At 35.5% G+C, this 18,515-nt stretch overlaps 2 protein-coding genes across 4 annotated transcripts; one reads left to right on the forward strand and one right to left on the reverse strand.

The window, feature by feature from the left end:
- The first annotated feature begins 4,547 nt into the window (after positions 1 to 4,547).
- svbp (small vasohibin binding protein) lies at positions 4,548 to 5,906 on the forward strand. Its single transcript, XM_056468575.1, has 2 exons — positions 4,548 to 4,720; positions 4,993 to 5,906. Exons 1-2 carry the CDS (start codon positions 4,610 to 4,612, stop codon positions 5,077 to 5,079), a joined length of 198 nt encoding a protein of 65 aa, XP_056324550.1. The 5' UTR covers positions 4,548 to 4,609; the 3' UTR covers positions 5,080 to 5,906.
- A 4,520-nt stretch (positions 5,907 to 10,426) lies between these two features.
- fbxo2 (F-box protein 2) lies at positions 10,427 to 17,277 on the reverse strand. 3 transcript variants are annotated; one of them, XM_056468574.1, is made up of 6 exons: positions 17,235 to 17,277; positions 16,629 to 16,691; positions 13,514 to 13,640; positions 13,053 to 13,148; positions 12,833 to 12,971; positions 10,427 to 11,013 (listed from the first exon to the last, which is right to left on the reverse strand). In XM_056468574.1, exons 2-6 carry the CDS (start codon positions 16,663 to 16,665, stop codon positions 10,879 to 10,881), a joined length of 534 nt encoding a protein of 177 aa, XP_056324549.1. In that variant the 5' UTR covers positions 16,666 to 16,691; positions 17,235 to 17,277; the 3' UTR covers positions 10,427 to 10,878. The 3 variants fall into 3 exon arrangements, with proteins under 3 accessions (XP_056324549.1, XP_056324548.1, XP_056324547.1); XM_056468573.1 differs by lacking the exon at positions 17,235 to 17,277 and adding an exon at positions 17,130 to 17,194 and having other exon boundaries at positions 16,629 to 16,686; XM_056468572.1 differs by lacking the exon at positions 17,235 to 17,277 and adding an exon at positions 17,130 to 17,222 and having other exon boundaries at positions 10,428 to 11,013.
- Positions 17,278 to 18,515: the final 1,238 nt, after the last annotated feature.

The raw sequence follows: 18,515 nt of genomic DNA on the forward strand, positions 1-18,515 counted from the left end.
AGTGGTTTTCCTCTAGGTGGTCCATTTGTGTCTGACAACCTGACACCTTCTTAAGTCTGCATACGGTTTTCTGTCTTTCTGGTGACATATTAGTGTCGTCATTTAATATGAGGATAACAATAACTCGAGTCCTGTCAGCTAGGACTGCTCTGGGGGAAAAGTCTTTAACAATGAGCTTTTAAATGATGTCGCACAAGTCATTTAAAGTGATAGTTCACCCCAAAATGTAAATGTACAGATCATTTTCTACTACTATATACCTTCCAGATAGTAAAGAATTTTGGTCCAGATTTAGCATAAAGCTGGGACAGCAGGCATTCATCCGGCACTGGCAAACAGCATTTGGGCCAAACATGGCCCAGGTTTGGCAGAGAATCCAGGTTTGGATTCCCTATTATATCATGGACCATATCTGGGCCAAGTCTCAGCCAAGTTAATAACCCATAACATGGGCCTGAACTGGGCCAGATATGTTGGAGTGTAACGACTGGAATGAATTTGATAAACCCATGAAGCATTCCCTCCATCTTTAAGGTGGCACACAAGACTTGGGCCAGATGTAAAATGTCGTATTTGGCCAAGATGTGAAAAATTGATATGTTGGCCACGTATGTTTGGCCTGTCTTGACCCACATATAAAATTTATTTAAATAATTTGAGTAATAAAAAAATTCTACCAATCAGGTCACTTAAAAAAAAAAAGAAAAAAAAAAAAGCACGCCCATAGCACAAGTTGTGAAACTTTGTGGGTTTATCAATTTCACTGCAGCCGTGACACACCAACATGTCTGACCCAGTTATGGGTAATTAACTTGGCTGAGACTTGGCCCAGATATGGTCGATGTTTGGCCCTCTTCTGGAAGTCTGCCTCGGTCCAGTCATGTACCATAATTCTCTGTGGCATGTGGGCCAAGCAGAAGCTGATTGTGTTTCTAAAGAAATTTTGCAATGTGAATTCCCTATTATATCATGGACCATATCTGGGCCAAGTCTCAGCCAAGTTAATAACCCATAACTGGGCCTGAACTGGGCCAGATATGTTGGAGTGTAACGACTGGAATGGATTTGATAAACCCATGAAGCATTCCGCGTTTGCTGTGTTATGGACTCGAAAATAATTTAAATGTATTTATAAAGTGGGTCAATTTTATCCAAACTTACGTGGCCCACATATAAATTTTGAACATTTGGTCCAAATACTACATTTGATATCTGGCCCAAGTTTTATGCCGCTGCCTTAAAGATGGTGCCACCTCTGCCAAACTCTGGCCATTTGTGGCCCACATGCTGTATGCCAGTGCCGGATGAACGCCTGCTGTGCCAGCTTTATCCCAAATCTGGGCCAGAATTCTTTGCTACCTGGGTTGTTTGATTCCTGTTTGAGTTTCTTTTTTCTGCTGGACAAAACGATAAGATATTTGGAAAAATGTTGTAATTGACTTCTATAGTATTTTTGGTATTTTTCCCTACTATGAAAGTCAATGGCTATCGGTTTTATGACATTCTTCCAAATATCTTCTTTTGTGTTCAATAGAAAAATATATAAATGAAGGTCACAATTTGAGGGTGAGTAAGCTAAATTATGTACACGTTTTTATTTTGGGTGAACTATATTAGAAACACTGGAATGTATTAAATTCCAGTGTCAGGGAGGTAAAACTAGAGTGAAATGTTTTTTATTATTATTTCTGAATGATTTAACACATTTGGGGCTCGTTGACGTTTAAGTCTCCGGATACTTTAGTAGGCTCAGCCGCTTCAGCTGTTACTACATAAAGAAATAATAACAATAATAATAAAAAATCTGTTTATAGATACGTTGGTGTTGTTTTTAAAAGATAAGCAAGCACTAAATTAACACAAGTCAATCGGGAAAAATACAATAAATCTAAACGTCAGTGGGCCTTCAACAGCGGTATAATGGCGATCTCTAGTGGCTCAGTTTAGTGTCGCAAGCAATTGATATTAGTATGATACATTACATTTTATTCACTTATATATGATTTAATGTCTTTAATGCTTTATGATTTATTATCTACGCATTGCTTTATTATTTAATAGACTAGTAAGGGATACTGATGCTAGTTGTCACATTTCAACTAAATTATTTCTATTTTAATGTTTTAAAGTTTACATGCATAAATCTAAAACTCCTTGTAAACAAACTAACAAACTGGACGGATGTTTTTTTAAACACACTGTATACATTTAAATATGTCTATATAGCGTTTAAATAAAATAAACTAAATTGGCCTAGTTTTTAGTGTGGTGTGAGAGTGTATAGGTGTTTCCCGGTGGCACAGTAGTGCTGTCGCCTCACAGCAAGAAGGTCGCTGGTTGGCGAAAGTCAGTTGGCGTTTCTGTGTGGAGTTTGCATGTTTTCAGTGCGTTCGCGTGGGTTTCCTCCAGGTGCTCCGGTTTCCCCCACAGTCCAAAGACATGCGCTAAAGGAGAGTAAGCTAAATTGTCCGTAGTGTATGTCTGTGAATGAGTGTATGGATGTTTCCCAGAGATGGGTTGCAGCTGGAAGGGCATCCGCTGCGTAAAACATATGCTGGATAAGTTGGCGGTTCATTGTGGCCACCCCAGATTAATAAAGGGACTAAGCCGAAAAGAAAATGAATGAATGAATGAATAAATGAATGAAAGTTGGCGGTTCATTCTGCTGTGGCGACCACTGAATGAATAGAAGGACTATGCCGAAGGAAAATGAATGAATGAATGAATGAATGATAGCGTGTAAAACGAAATATATGAAGTAATAGCTTAGGTATGACGTCCTATAAGCATACAGTTTATCGTTGTTGACTTTTTAGTTAATATAATATAATACAATATATTATATAATATAATTATATACTATTGTATATTATTATTATTTACACGTCCAGGGTATATAGATTTCAAGAACAAATAAAGATACCGTTTAAATCAAACCAAAACACATACATTTAAAACTGGACGTTTGACTACTTTTACTAAATAACAAGTGGTCTCTTTTGAGCGTAACATTAGTAGGAACCTTTTAAAAGTTCCGAAATTTCTAACCGGGTTTATTTATGGGTGACACCACACTGCTTCTCGCTTCATCTTCAACTGTTTTTCGTCAAAAATAACAAGGTAAGACACCTCTTGGTCCTTTTATTTTCATAGTTTGTTTGTATTTCCTATATTCTTAACATTGAGTTTGCTGACTGATGATAAAATTATCGAAAATAATATTTCGGGCTAACGTTAGGTTAATTTGCTAAACAAACGAACAGAAATCTAATAGTAGTGCATTTATTTGTGAATCCATAAGATGAAAACCTCTGAATCTTATCTTGTTTAACAAAATACTATTAATTTTTTTCAATTAGAGGTCTGTAGTTTCCAACAAAGATCGGTCGAAAGGTTGAGAGAAAACTAAATAGATAATATTAAATATGACCTAAAATAAGACGAAACAATTAGAAATATTCAAGTAAATGAGTGAACGAGTGAGTTTTTAACTTAGTATTTTCTAAACAGTACTGTATTTGGACATTTTCTCAACCATTTATAAATTAGGATAAATGAGTAAATCCCTTTCTTTGGCATCTGAATAGTATCAATTCCCTTGTACACATACTGACAAGTCTTGTCGCCTATCCAAGTTTTAGGAAGGACAAATAATAACTTGATTTCTAGTTGATCATTTGGTGTCAGAAGTGGCTTATATGAAAGGCAAAGGCCTCTAGATTACGCTTATTTGACCAAAATAAAATACAATCATCCCTTGATTTTTAATGATTTAATTAGGACAGTAAGGCCTGACTTTGCTTAGACAAAAGTCTTGTCACTTAACAGAAATAATGTCCAGTATAGAATATAATGTCATGGTGCAGTGGAAAAAGAATGACTATTGTGTCTGACTCCCATGAGCTTGGAGGACTGCATCCATACATCTCTGCAATGACTCAAATCACTTATTAATAAAGTCATCTGGAATGGCAAAGAAAGCGTTCTTGCAAAAATCATCAAGATTCTTTGGATTCATCTTCAATGCCTCCTCCATCTTACCCCAGACATGCTCAATAATGTTCATGTCTGGTGACTGGGCTGGCCAATCCTGGAGCACCTTGACCTTCTTTGCTTTCAGGAACTTTGATGTGGAGGCTGAAGTATGAAGAGCAGCGCTATCTTCCTGAAGAATTTGCCCTCTCCTGTGGTTTGTAATGAAATGGCCAGCACAAATGTCTTGATACCTCAGGCTGTTGATATTGCCATCCACTCTGCAGATCGCTTATGCCAATACTGAATGTAACCCCAAACCATGGTTTTTCCTTCACCAAACTTGACTGATTTCTATAAGAATCTTGCGTCTATGCGTGTTCCAGTAGGTCTTCTGCAGTATTTGTGATGATTGGGATACAGTCCAACAGATGATTCATCAGAAAAATCTACCTTCTGACACTTTTCCAAATAATCAACTAGAAGTCAAGTTATTATTTGTTGCTGTTACAACTGGGATCAATGACAAGCTTTTTGTCAGGTAGTGTACATGTTGTTAGTTGCTGTTGTGTCTAATCAACCTTTTTGTCTTTAGTGAAATTATCCTGACTCCAAATTGTGTCCGTCTGCTTCCGAAATGGAGCCAGCATGTCGAAAAGACAAACAGAAACAGCAAACACCAACGCGTGGAGACAGAACGAAACAGAAAACAGCCCAGCAGGAGCTAAAGCAGAGACAGAGAGCAGAGGTGATCTGGCTTGGTCTGTTGTGATTGGTCTACAGCACAGGTGTCAATTCCAGTTCCTGGAAGGCCGCAGCTCTGCAGTTTAGTTTCAATCCTGCTTCAACACACTTATTTGTAGGTCTTAAACAAACCTGAAGGGCTCAATTAGTTTGATCAGGTGTGTTTAATTAGGGTTGAAACTAAACTGTCCAGAGCTGCGGCTCTCCAGGAACTGGCTTTGACACCTGTGGTCTACCGCTTATAGTGAAACTAACTTTCTGTTTTGTTTGTGACAGATTTATGCCCTGAACAAAGTCATGACTGAACTTGAACAGCAGCAATTTGAGGCCTTCTGCAAGCAGATGCAGTCACAATCAGAATGAGGAATAACCCCAGTCAGAGTAAACATACACAGGTTAGGGTTACCATGTTACTCGTATTATTGTAAACCACATGATAATCAACCCTTTAAGCCTGTCATTTACACCAAATTGTATTCACTGTAGAATGCTTGACTGTATTGGTGCACACACACAGTACTTGAATCAGACTGTACAATCACATCACAAATGCTTGTCAGTATGCACAAAACCAGACATATCATAATAATGTGTCATATTTATCAGAGCACCACCCTGGACAGTGCTGTCATTTCATTTTCACAAAAAAAATTATATTTACCTAAACATTTGAAAATACGCTGTTTATTTTCTCACCCAATGGTCATTTAAGATTTAGATGAAACTGGATATACTGGGATTTTGAGAGAATAAATACAGTTAAAACCCTTTTTATGATTTATTGAGGTGTTATGAAGCGAAACGATTGGTCTGTGCAAGAAACTGACCATTATATTCATTATTACCTGTAATCTACAGCCTCAACAAATAGTAGCCATTGACTTGCATAGTATGAATCACCTAGGCCCACGGATTCATCTAAAAATACATCAGTTTTCGGTTTACTATCTTTTTGAACTGTTTTGTAACATGCAATGTTAATTTTCCTGAATGAGTATTACATTATACTTTACAATACTGTATAAAACTGTTCTAGACAAACAACAATCTAGCGCTATGTTGGCTAAAGGAAATAAGATACAGCCATCACTTGTGGTTTATTGTTAACTTATGACTTATGATGACCTACTGTAATAATGGCAACAGTGTTTGTTTAAAATTTGGTTATTAAAAATTGTTTGTAATAAATATATGTGTGTATATATATATATATATATATATATATATATATATATATATATATATATATATATATATATATATATATATATAATGTTTTACTATATTTCTACATTCCATCAAAAAAGGATGCAAAATTTTGGTTATCAGGAAACAATTGTAGCTAAATTTATATTTAAAAAATCCTAAACAAAATACTGATAATTACATTACTTAAGCATCAAATAAGCATATTGGAATGTGTTGAAAGACCACGTGACGGTTTCCATCCACCTCTTTTTATGCGCAAATTTTTTGAAGAATAAACTTTTTGCACAAAAAAAAGTGCATAAATTACAATGGAACGCATTTACTAAATATATTCCAGTATGCTAAGTTAAGTTTTGCATTGATTTTGTTCATGTGATGATAAAAAATAGCATTAATGGGCAAACCAACAGCCTGAGCGTTTCAGTATTATTATATTATTATTTTTACCTCCAGGATTATCTTGAGCGCCTGTGCTCCCACAGTGCTCTCACATCTCTAAAATTCACCACATGGTCATTGCATTTTGTCATCCGAGATGCAAGTAATTTATAATATAAGAAAAAGACTTACTCTGCTTCTCCTACCTCAGCAAATTTCGTTTTTCTTTTTGATATTTGGTGCCAGTTTATCAGGAAGCGACGATTTTGTTTTCTTTGACTCGCTGGATGAAAATGCAGCGTTATTCGCAAATCTTTTATGTGATATTCCAGTTTGACGCATTTTATTATATCGCTACTGAAGACCAAAGTACATTTAAACATTTTCATATTCAAGCTGTTGGTAACTCAAGACTCTTGGGTTTGTTGTAGCAGGATTCTTTTTTGAGAAATCGCCATTGCTGCAGTTACAAAGAAGTCTAAGAGAAATCTAATTAGTGTAGTGTAACATGGTATTTTTGCTGCATTCCAGTCCAATTATTTATGCCCTTCAATCGCTAACCTCGGATTTACATCACTGATTACGTCACACAAGTGTCCACTAAATGCAGTGCCCTAAACCTTTGAGCACTTGGTAACTACACTTGTGATGCATTCTGGGACATATAGGTGCTGGAGTGGACATATGAAGCAGATTTGCATCCTCGGTCAAGATCGAGGGTATGTCCATGTAAGCTTGTCTCGTTCACTTCATGAAGTGCAACACACTTTAAAATGTCGGCGATGATTCCCCCGAGGGAACAAGTGAAGAGAAGTTTTGAGTGGGTGTGTAAACGTGGACTGGAATGCAGCATTTATATACATTTTAGGGGGGCAGTGCTTATAGGTGGACACAAAGAAACAGGCCTGACAACTTAAGCAAAGGATGTAAATGAAGTGGATATTTCAAAGTCTTTTCTTGAAGTTTCACCCACCCTGATTTGAGCGTATTGTGCATTCGACACATGAATCGCTGAAAGTGACTATCTTTGGCAGACATCTACGTTAGACATTTAGCAATAAAACTGGAGTCACCAGGCAGACAGAAGCCCTCTCCTATGACGCGAATCTGCATCTGTTGTGAAGTGAATTTGACACGCAAATGAAGAGAGTAAACTCAAAATGTTCACACGTCTTTTGTGAACGCCCCATAAGAGAAATCTAATTAGTGTAGTGTAACAGTATTTTGGCTGCATTTCGGTTCAGTTATTTATCAATCGCTAACTTCCCTCTGTCTCGTTCCCTCAGATCATTGATTATGTCACACAAGTGTCCACTACTGGAGGAGCATCTGAATGGGCTGAAATTAAATGCCCTAAACCAGTGTTTCTCGACCACATTCCTGGAGGACCACTGCCTCTGCATATTTTCCATGTCTCCTTCACCAAACATACCTGATTCAGATTATCAGCTCATCAGCAGAGACTGCAAGACCTGTAATGGGTGTGACAGAAAAAGGAGACATCCAAAATATGTAGTGAAGGTGGTCCTCCAGGAATGTGGTTGAGTAACACTGCCCTAAACCAATGGTCTCAAACTCAATTCCTGGAGGGCCACAGCTCTGCATAGTTTAGCTTTAACCAGCTCCAACTCAGCTGCTTAGTGGTTATGAACACCTTGATTATTTAGATTAGCTGTGTTTGATTAGGGTTGGAGCAAAACTGTGCAGAGCTGCAACCCTCCAGGAATCCAGCTTGAGACCTATACCCTAAGCCCTTGAACATTTGTGAACTACACTATTGTGATGCATTCTGGGACTTAGAGGTGCTGGAGTGGACACATAAAGCCGACTCGCTCCCTCAAAATTATAGGTAAGTTCATGTAAGCCTCCCTTATTCACTTGATGAAGTGGAACACACTTCAAAATTGCGGCGAGGATTCCCCTGAGGCAACAAGCGAAGAAAGTTTGTGAGTGGGTGTCTAAAAGTGGACTGGAATGCAGCTTTTAAATACATTTTAGTGGGGCAGTGCTTTTAGGTGGGAACAAATAAACAGGCCTAACAACCTAAGCAAAGGATGTTAAATTGAAGTGGATATTTGAAAGTCTTGTCCAGAAGTTTCACCAACCTTGATCTAAACAGCCTGAGAGTATCGTTTAGACTTTTATGGAGACAAAAGGCACAGGCGTGTCTCAAACTTAGCATTTATATTACTATTCGATGTTTAGATACCAGAAAGGTTAGTGTCTCTCACATCTAGGCTTCCTGTCTTTGATCTTTCCTAGAATGTTATCTTCACCTCAAAATATAAGACACAATGTATATAACCTTTTCAGTTACATAGTGTTCCATTATACATAACCATTATATACAGTGCGTCCGGAAAGTATTCATACCGCTTCTTTTTCCCACATTTTTGTATGTTACAGCCTTATTCCAAAATGCATTCAATTAATTTCCTCAAAATTCTACACACAATACCCCATAATGACAATGTGAAAAAAAAAGTTTTATATATATATATTTTTTTTTTAATTGCTGCACATTTATTAAAAATAAAAAAAGCTGAAAAATCACATGTTGTGTAAGTATTCACAGCCTTTGCCGAGAAGCTCTTAATTGAGCTCGGTACATTCTGTTTTCACTGATCATTCTTGAGATGTTTCAGCAGCTTAATTGGAGTTCACCTGTGGTAAATTCAATTGATTGGACATAATTTGAAAAGGCACACACCTGTTTATATAAGGTCCCAGGGTTGACAGTGCATGACAAAGCAAAAACCAAGCATGAAGACAAAGTAATTATCTGTAGACCCTCGGGGACATGATTGTCTCGAGGCACAAGGCTGGGGAAGGTTACAGAAAACTTACTCTTCCTAGAGATGGCCGGCCTAAGCTGAGTGATAGGGGGAGAAGGGCCTTAGTCAGGAAGGTTATAAATAATCCGATGGTCACTCTGTCTGAGCTCCAGCGTTCTTCTGTGGAGATAGGAGAACCTTACAGAAGGACAACCATCTACCAATCAGGTCTGTGTGTTAGAGTGGCCAGACAGAAGCCACTCCCCACCTGGAATTTGACAAAAAAGCATCTGAAGGACTTTCAGACAAAACATTCTCTGGTCTGATGAGACTAAAATTGAACTCTTTGGAGTGAATGCCAGGCGTTACGTTTGGAGAACACCAAGGCTAATACCAGGCTATCATCACCAGGCTAATACAATCCCTACAGTAAAGCATAGTGGTGGCAGCATCATGCTGTGGGGAGGTTTTTCAGCAGCAGGAACAGGAAGACTAGTCAGGATAGAGGGAAAGATGAATGCAGCATGTACAGAGCAATGTACATGAGTGCTCTTGTCCTCAGACTGGGGCGACAGTTCATCTTCCAGCAGGACAATGACCCAAAGCACACTGCCAAAATATCAATGCAGTGGCTTCACAACAACTTGGGAAATGTCCTTGAGTGGCCCAGCCAGAGCCCAGACCTAAATCCTATTGAACATCTCTGAAGAGATCTGAAAATGGATGTACACTAGTGCTTCCCATCCAACCTGATAGAGCTTGAGAGGTTCTGCAAAGAGGAATGGGCAAAAATTCCCAAAGACAGGTGTGCCAAGCTTGAAAAAAGACTTGAGGCTGTAATTGCTGCCAAAGATGCATCAACAAAGTATTGAGGAAAGGCTGTGAATACTGATGTATTTTGCAACAATTTCAACAAATCTTTTTTCACATTGTCATTATGGGGTATTGTGTGTAGAATTTTGAGAAAATAAATGAATTTAATCCATTTTGGAATAAGGCTGTAACATTAAAAAAAGTGAAGCGCTGTGAATACTTTCCGGACGCACTGTATATATACCATTAGAGTTTTATAATTGCGCAATTCCACAAAGTCATTAAGTTTGCAAATACATGCAGCTATACTTAAAGAACAAAAAGGGAAACTCATCCCTATCCTAAACTTTGAAGTGGCAGTTCAAATACATGTTTTTTTTAAGTTTTATGCTCAGCAGGGACGGTCTCATGGCACAGAAGCAGAATGTCTGAAAACGTGTGTCTGAGGTCTTCAATGGCTGCTAACAGATGAGGAAGGCCATTTGATGCTTTCCATTTTGATACCATTTAAAAACAATGAACAAATTTAAATGCAATGTTAGTTTCTGACTTTTATTTTATCAAGTCCAAAGCAGTTTATTATTTAATATTTGCTTATTATCATTAGCATGATATAGATCTATTTGCATTTCATATCACATTAGTAGAATGCTAATTAAGAAATGATTGCATAAAAACTTGATTGAAAGCACAGCATTAATAAAGTTTGGTGTATAGTAAACTTGCAGGAGCCTATAGAGGTAGTTAGTGGCTGAACAGAAATAAAGAAATCTCTAAAGTTCAAAAAAAGTAAAGTACAATAGATTCTAATCCTATCAGACGATTCTTTTAATTGGTTATCATTACCTGCTTAATACTAAGCGGAATATTTAGCATGACACTTGGATACAGAATATGCTAAACAAAAAGCAAGTTGCTGTCTATTTTTTCTAGTGGTCTTCACTTGAATTGTTTATATTGTATAATTTGAATTGTAGTTTGGTCCATCTTAGACATCTACCGTAACGGAGCTCCCAGTTACTCTCACACCAAACCAGCCTTGCCAGAACTTGGTGTCCTGACCGCCATGTTCAAAAGAGATGAAGCGAAGACCCGGACCGTAGTCTGTGAATGTGTGGGTAACCTGTGAAAGAAGCAAGAAATAAATATGCTCACATCAGTGTTGTTGTAGTTAGCTAAAACTAAAATCATAAAATCAAAAACCATTTAAATAATTAAAATGATACCAAAAACAAAAAAGAAAAGGAAAAGAAAAACTATTTTAGCTAGCTGCTAAGGAAATATGTACTCTTTACATTTAGTTTAACTTGATGCACACACACAAAAAATCCAATATAATTAAAATATATTACTAAAAGAGTAAATACAAAAATCGAGACTCATTTAAATTAAAATTGAAATAAAAATAAATAAACAAACGTTAACAAATCTACAATAGCATATCAATGACATTACAAAAACTTTTGGTAAATACAAAACTGAGAACACAGTGTGTAATTTGCTAAATAAAGATGGCAGCATTATGGAAATGTGCATATAAAATTTATGCAAGATTTTCATTCAAGTGTTGGTGAGCTTCCTTAAGTGACAATCAAATTTTTTGCACTGCAGTGATAAAAATTAAGTAAAATAAACAAAAAAAATTCTGTTTCGTTAAGAGACGTTTTCCTTTGAGGACATACACATACACAAAACAGTTCTGTCTGGTTCTCGAATCTGATTGGGTGATAGTCATGCGATGTTCTGTAATAACAGCACTCGTACAGCCTCTTCACCCTTGTGCATTACTCTGCCCACATAGAGTGAGAGCAGATCAATAAACTCATTACAGTTTGACAAACATTGCAGCTGTTGGACAACATAATGTACTTTTGAGATTTTTTTAGGTGAAAATATAGTTGTTTAGTTTGCAACTATGCAGTTTATTTATAAGGATAGTGCCTATTTTAAATATTTATAATTTCGGAGATTCTGCGCATCGGCAGCCATCAGAGACGGTTGACATTTTGCCACAAGATGGCAACAGAGGCCAAAGTTCTTAGGGGAGAAAAATAGTGTTTTCTACAGCTGAACAAATCATTATAGAACAGGTAAGTGACATTCTAAGTCGATCTCTCTCTTTTGTATGTTGTAGTGCTGTATTTATACCATAGTAATCTGCTAGTGTTTGCTTTGCTCTAGCTTTTTTGGGGTTAATTATTCTGAAATCCCGATTGCAACAGAGAAATACTGGGAAATCTCTGTAGACTGATGGCATTTTATGCTGTTCAGACTTACAATCTTATAATGCAAGCAGAATCACCTGTTTTGTCATCATTTTAGAGATTATGGTAGAGAATTATTCAAATACTAGTTCTAAAGTGACGTTTGTAGCAACGGTTTCTGCTGTTCTGACGTCAGCTGCAGATGTGAATGAATGGCGGAAGTAAGTGGCTCCTCATACAAAAGGGTTTTTGACACTCCATGTTTAATTCTCTTTTTTTATATACGCTATTATGCCGTCAAACTGTTGTATAAACGCAATATCACACTCGTAGCAGTGCAATAATGCTGTATATTGTCACAGGTGGGACGCTCGAGCTGCGGCCAAGCCAATGCATGCCTTCCACCAGTGCCGATATACTGCCATATTTCACTGCTACTCGTGTGTGTGTTTGTGTATGTGTGTATATATGTATGTATGTATATATATATATATATATATATATATATATATATATATATATATATATATATATATATATATATATATGAGCAATATCTCTCCTCCTGGGTGTACCTAATAAAGTGGCCAGTGAGTGTATATCACTTGTAAATTAAATGCATGTAAGTGACTGAAATGATTAATGCTTTGCATATAATACATTTTCCCAATCTCCCTGTTTATTGCTTTAAATTATTGCTGTTTGGTAGGTGTTTTATCCAAAACTGAAGATTCCTACATTTCTCCATGAGCAGTCGCCACAGTCTGGGTCGAGGGTCACTCTATCTGGCTTAAATTCAGCAATGACCTCATGGTTTTCATCCAGCAAAGAAACAGTGAGCTCATAAATGCATCCACAGTCTGTTCGGCCACTGTACCTACACACATCCATAATAAATTAACCCTATAACATGATAGGACAAAGCTTGTGCCATTATGTTCATGCCATCAAGACTTACCAGTCCTCCACAGTAACAGCTGGCTGTGCAATATCTAAATTGTCAGGCTCGTAACCCTCCGCCAACAAGTCAATCACTTGTCTTTTTTGACACAGCCTAAAACAGTGGACAGAAATACACACTGAAACACACCGACAAATGAGATGAATGAATACACAAATGGGAAAGACATGGATACTCTGGTCACACATTACAATACTTTTGTTTTGTTATTGTTAATGTATTTACTAACCCGAACTAACTTTCTAACTGTTTGGCACCATCTTGTGACTAAATAATACAAAACTTAGACCCCAGTATGTAATTTGCTAAAAAAAAAGATAGCAGCAGCATCATCTTTGTACTTAATTCATGCTAATAACTAATATTAACTAATATAACCTTATCATAAACCATTACTAATACCTTTTACCTTTAAAAGTCCAACATAATGTTTTCAACCACAATTCACTCTGTCTTACTCAAAAGAGGTGACGAAGTATTTGGTGATAAATTCGTCATTGTGAGCATATCCACAGTCGCCCGGCATGTCCTCCACCCTCCATTCATCACCTCCGTTTTCTGTGAGGTCCCAGTGCTCCAGACCCTCTGGGGAAAATACCACAGAACAACATATCAGACATTCCAGAGGCTGAAATGCATTTTACTCAGTTGATCATTTTTCTTGTCTGACGTATGAGCTGTGCAAAGAGTATCTGAAGCTATTGGTTTATTAAACAATTTTGTTGCACTTTATTTTGTGTTCATACAGAGCTGTTAACAACTGTAAAAAAAATACAGGGTTAAGGATATGTTTAGGTATTGTACCTAGTCATTACTGCAGTTCATGTAAGGATTTTGATAGGTATAAACATGTAAAAGCTAATTTAATCATTTTAAAAATGCTATCCAGGTTTGTTATATTGTTTTATGCATGTTAACGAGATAACACAAAATATTTGTATTATTAATTTATACTAAAATGGTGACTACCTGTTCTAGTATGAATTTTACCATTATAGAAAGGTTAGTAAAGGTTACAATTAAAGGTTTAAGGAGTGTTTTATACACATAGACTGCATTGATTTGATGGAAGAAAAAAACATAAAATTATTTGTACAATTTATATATTAACATATATTAGTATATTATATTATAAACAGTTGAAATCAGAATTATTTAAATTTTTTAAACACCATTTTAAGGACTAAATTATTAGCCCCTTTACACAATATATATGTTTCGATAGTCTACAGAACGAACCATCGTTATACAATAACTTGCCTAATTATCCTAACTTGCCTAGTTAATCTAGTTAACCTAGTTAAGCCTTTAAATGTCACTTTAAGCTGTATAGAAGTGTCTTGAAAAATATCTAATAAAATATTATTTACTGTCATCATGGCAAAGATAAAATAAATCAGTTATTAGAGATGAGTTATTAAAACTATTATGTTTAGAAATGTGTTGATAAAATCTCTGGGTTAAACAGATATTGGGAAAAAATATAAACGGGGGGCTAATAATTCTGACTTTAACTGTATATTTTATATATTAAAACTGTTCAAATGCAATTGATTCTAGTCATTCAATCATTTTTCAGAGTGATCCTTCAGAAATGATTTTAAAATGTCAATTTGCTACTCGGATAACTGTTTTAATCATATCAATGTTGATAAGCATTGTGCTCGTTAATTTTTTAGTGTGTGTTTGTGTGAAAAATGTGAAGCATTTTAACTTAGAAAAAGCTAACATAAACATATTTTGTGTCATTATTCAGGGTTTCTGCAGGTTTCACCAAGTTAAATTCAAGACTTAAGACATTTTTAAGACCATTATGTATGAAATTTTAGACTTGTACAGGGCTAAACGCTAAGGATTTTTTTTTCGAATACTGGAAAAGATTTTCAGTTGCTCTATCAAAAAATTATATACATAATAATGATTATAATTGAATAAATGTAATACAATAATATTAATAATCATTTAGTAATAAAAATACAGGTCAGGAAAATAAACCATTACAGCGAATAAAGTTAAACATTAATTAAAAAAATAAAAAAGTTTTATTGAGATGAATTGTTGGTGATTGTAAGGCCACGCGGAATCTGTGCGTGCAAAAATCCACAGATTTCTGCAGATTTTTTTGCCAATCATTGAGTATATTTATTTACTTGTGGAAATGTAGATTTATTCAGTTGTTAAATTAATTTCAGTAATATTACTGACCAATATAAAAATGTCAGTTTGTACAGTGATATTTTCTGTCTTTTAGTAGATGTATTATATGAAAGACTTGCTTTATTTACCAAATAAGTGGATCTAAATGGATTTGCATTGTAAACATTAAATAAGTTATTTAAGTTAAAAACATATATTTTTTTATTTCATATATTAAGTTTTTCGATACGGTACTCCCAAAATCATTCAGTATAAATTCGCAGATTTTTTTTTTAAACAAAATTTTGCGCAAAAATAGCAAGAGATGTTCGCAGATTCTGTCTGGCCCAGGTGATTGTATGGGTGTTGGCCAGATTGGGTAGATATACTTAAACAAAAGGACAATTCAAACCTGTCTAAAAAGATTTAAGACATACAACACAATATTTCAGTAGATTTAAGACTTTTTAAGAGCCTAAATTTTAGTTTTTGAGATTTAAGAGATTTTTAGACTTAAGACCCCGCAGACACCCTGATTATTGCATCATTGCTGAGGGGGCAAAAAAATCAAAACATGATCATTTTAAAAAAAATGGTATTTCAGAAGGGATCGGCATAGGTAATCCTTGTGAACACATTTTCATTGAAAATATTGATGTTTTAAAACAACAATGTAACAATAAGGTTATAAAGAATGCTCTCCGTTCGATGTCTCCACCTACAGCAAGATATTTTTGGCTTTCATTATTTGATAATATTTCTTGGGTTAAAGCTTGGAAGTTGACAAATAACTTTTGCTTAAATAACAAAATTAAAGAGGTGTCATTCAAAATACTCCATAGAATTTATCCTGCTAAACATGTTTTGGAACGATTTAAACTTAATATTTCATATATGTGTGAATTTTGTGGTCAAGAAAAAGAAACAATTTTGCATCTTTTTTTTTCATTGTATTTACTCAAGAATATTTTGGAAAGATTTGGAATTGTTTATTAACAAAAAAATGGAGTATAAGATAGAAATTGGTTTATTTGATGTACTGTTTTATTCTGATAATGAGAACCTGAACTGTAAAGGACAATATATTTTTAATTTGTTTATGCTGTTAGGAAAATACCATATACATAAGAAAAAGTGGGCTCAGTGTAAACCAAACTTTACCCATTTTGTGAATGACTTCAAAGTTTATATAAATCTTTTAGAACAATCACAAAACAAAAAAGCAATGAAAACATGTAATGCTATGAAAACATTTAATTTCATGTAAATGTAATTGTACTTTATTTTTATGTGTGTATGTATGTTTTTTATTTATTTAAAAAAAATTTTTCGCTATCAGAAATTATGTGAAATGTAATACCTCTTGTTCTTGTGGCATTGAGTTAATAAAAATTAAAAAAATTTAAAAACATGATCATTAAAGAAGAAATGACTCACCATCTCCATTAGGATTTTTTATAAGGTTTCCAGGCATTTCCTTATATTTGAGGGATGACTATTCTATCCAGAGAGACAAGACAGATAAAAAAAATTACTAAAGAGCATGTGTTAAAAAAAAGAAGAAAGAAAACAGAAAGAAAGAAAAAGAAAAGGACTTCTGCATTTGTGTTTCGTGTATCGATTACATTTCCTGGATCCTGCAGCAGAGCCACAGATAGATTCATTCCAGGACATTAATCGCCAGGAATTCAATATGAAAGAACGCATAACGCTGACATTCAAAGTCAGCCGTTTCTTGTTTCCTTACATTCGAACGCGAGGCATTTAATAGAATTTAACACAGCGAATAAGTGATGTCATAAGTGTTGTTTGTTGCTAAAGTTTAGCCGTTTGCAGTGAGCTGACTTGTGTTTCCCGCTGTTCAGCCTAAAGGAGACATTTCTGCACACATATGACAAATACAGCACAGCGAGCAGATAAAAAGGTAACAGTACTCACAGAGAGAGGCGTTCCTCTTAGTCTGTCCTCAGCTGAGTCTGTGTAGGGGTGTGTACGTGTATGTGTGTTTTTGATGTGTTGGGCTTCCTGTAATCTAATACTCACCGATGCAGTCCTTTCTCTGGTTGGCAGAAAGCGGCACATGAGCAGTCCTGCATCAGCAGCTGGATATTCAGCCTGACAGTTTTGCAAAGCACAGCACATGTGCACACTAGCACTAATGCCAATCACTTCACAGAGGAAAACCACAACTGACATGCAGGAAATAGAAGAAACGTCACTCTGAGCTGCAAAACATTTTATAGTGTTTTTCATTATAAATATTTAAAGTTCTTATTTTAAGGATTATTAAATAAGAAAAACAACAAAGTAATGCTGGGCAATAATTATTCACTTCCAAAATAAAAGTTTTCTTTGAGATAAAACAGCGCTCACCAAAATTAAGCACACTCCATTTCCATTCATTTTCTTTTCCGCATAGTCTCTTTATTAATCCAGGGTCGCCACAGCGGAATGAACCACCAACTTGTCCAGCACATGTTCTACGCAACGGATGCCCTTCCAGCCGCAACTCATCTTTGGGAAACATCCATACACACTCACTCACTCACAATCATACACTACGGACAATTTAGCCCTCCCAATTCACCTGTGCGGCATGTCTGAACTGTGGGGGAAACCGGAGAACCCGGAGTGGAGGAAGCCCAAGTGAACGCAGGGAGAACATGCAAACTCCACACAGAAATGCCAACCAATCCAGCCAAGGCTCGATCCAGCGACCTTCTTGCTGTGAGGCGACAGCACAACCTACTGAACCACCGGGCTGCCGTTACACCCTATTTTGAAAATGAATATTTGTATCCATTTCTCAGTGAATATAGGCAGTGTATTTTGGTGCATTTAAACAAAATAGATTTATTAAACAGATATATTTATTAAAATAATATTTTAGTCACTAAACATATTTAGAAATTGAAAGATAATACAATTAAATTCAAGCAAAATATCGCAAAAAAAATCACAACCTACAAATTTTCAACAAAAATTTTCTCTTGATTTTTCCTCTTTTTAAAATTTTTATTTAATATTTTTCTATAACATATAAATGTGGCTGTACTAGTTTTTGGACCGTTGTTGTAAGTTATTTTGTTAGATTAGCTCCAGATTTGGCTTCAGTTCTGACTAATCTAATGTGTATTCATGAATATAATTTTGTAAAGCTTCCTATTAAAGTATGAATTTAAAAGAGAGATTTAGTTGTGTACTTATAAATGCTGAGCACTGGATATGTGTGTGTACTGTGAATAGTTATTATGTTTATATAACTACATACATGCAATACATTTGAGAAAATTCATTCATTCATTCATTTTCTTTTCGGCTTAG

This window comes from Danio aesculapii, chromosome 11 (assembly GCF_903798145.1).
Source record: "Danio aesculapii chromosome 11, fDanAes4.1, whole genome shotgun sequence".
Lineage (NCBI taxonomy): Eukaryota > Metazoa > Chordata > Actinopteri > Cypriniformes > Danionidae > Danio > Danio aesculapii.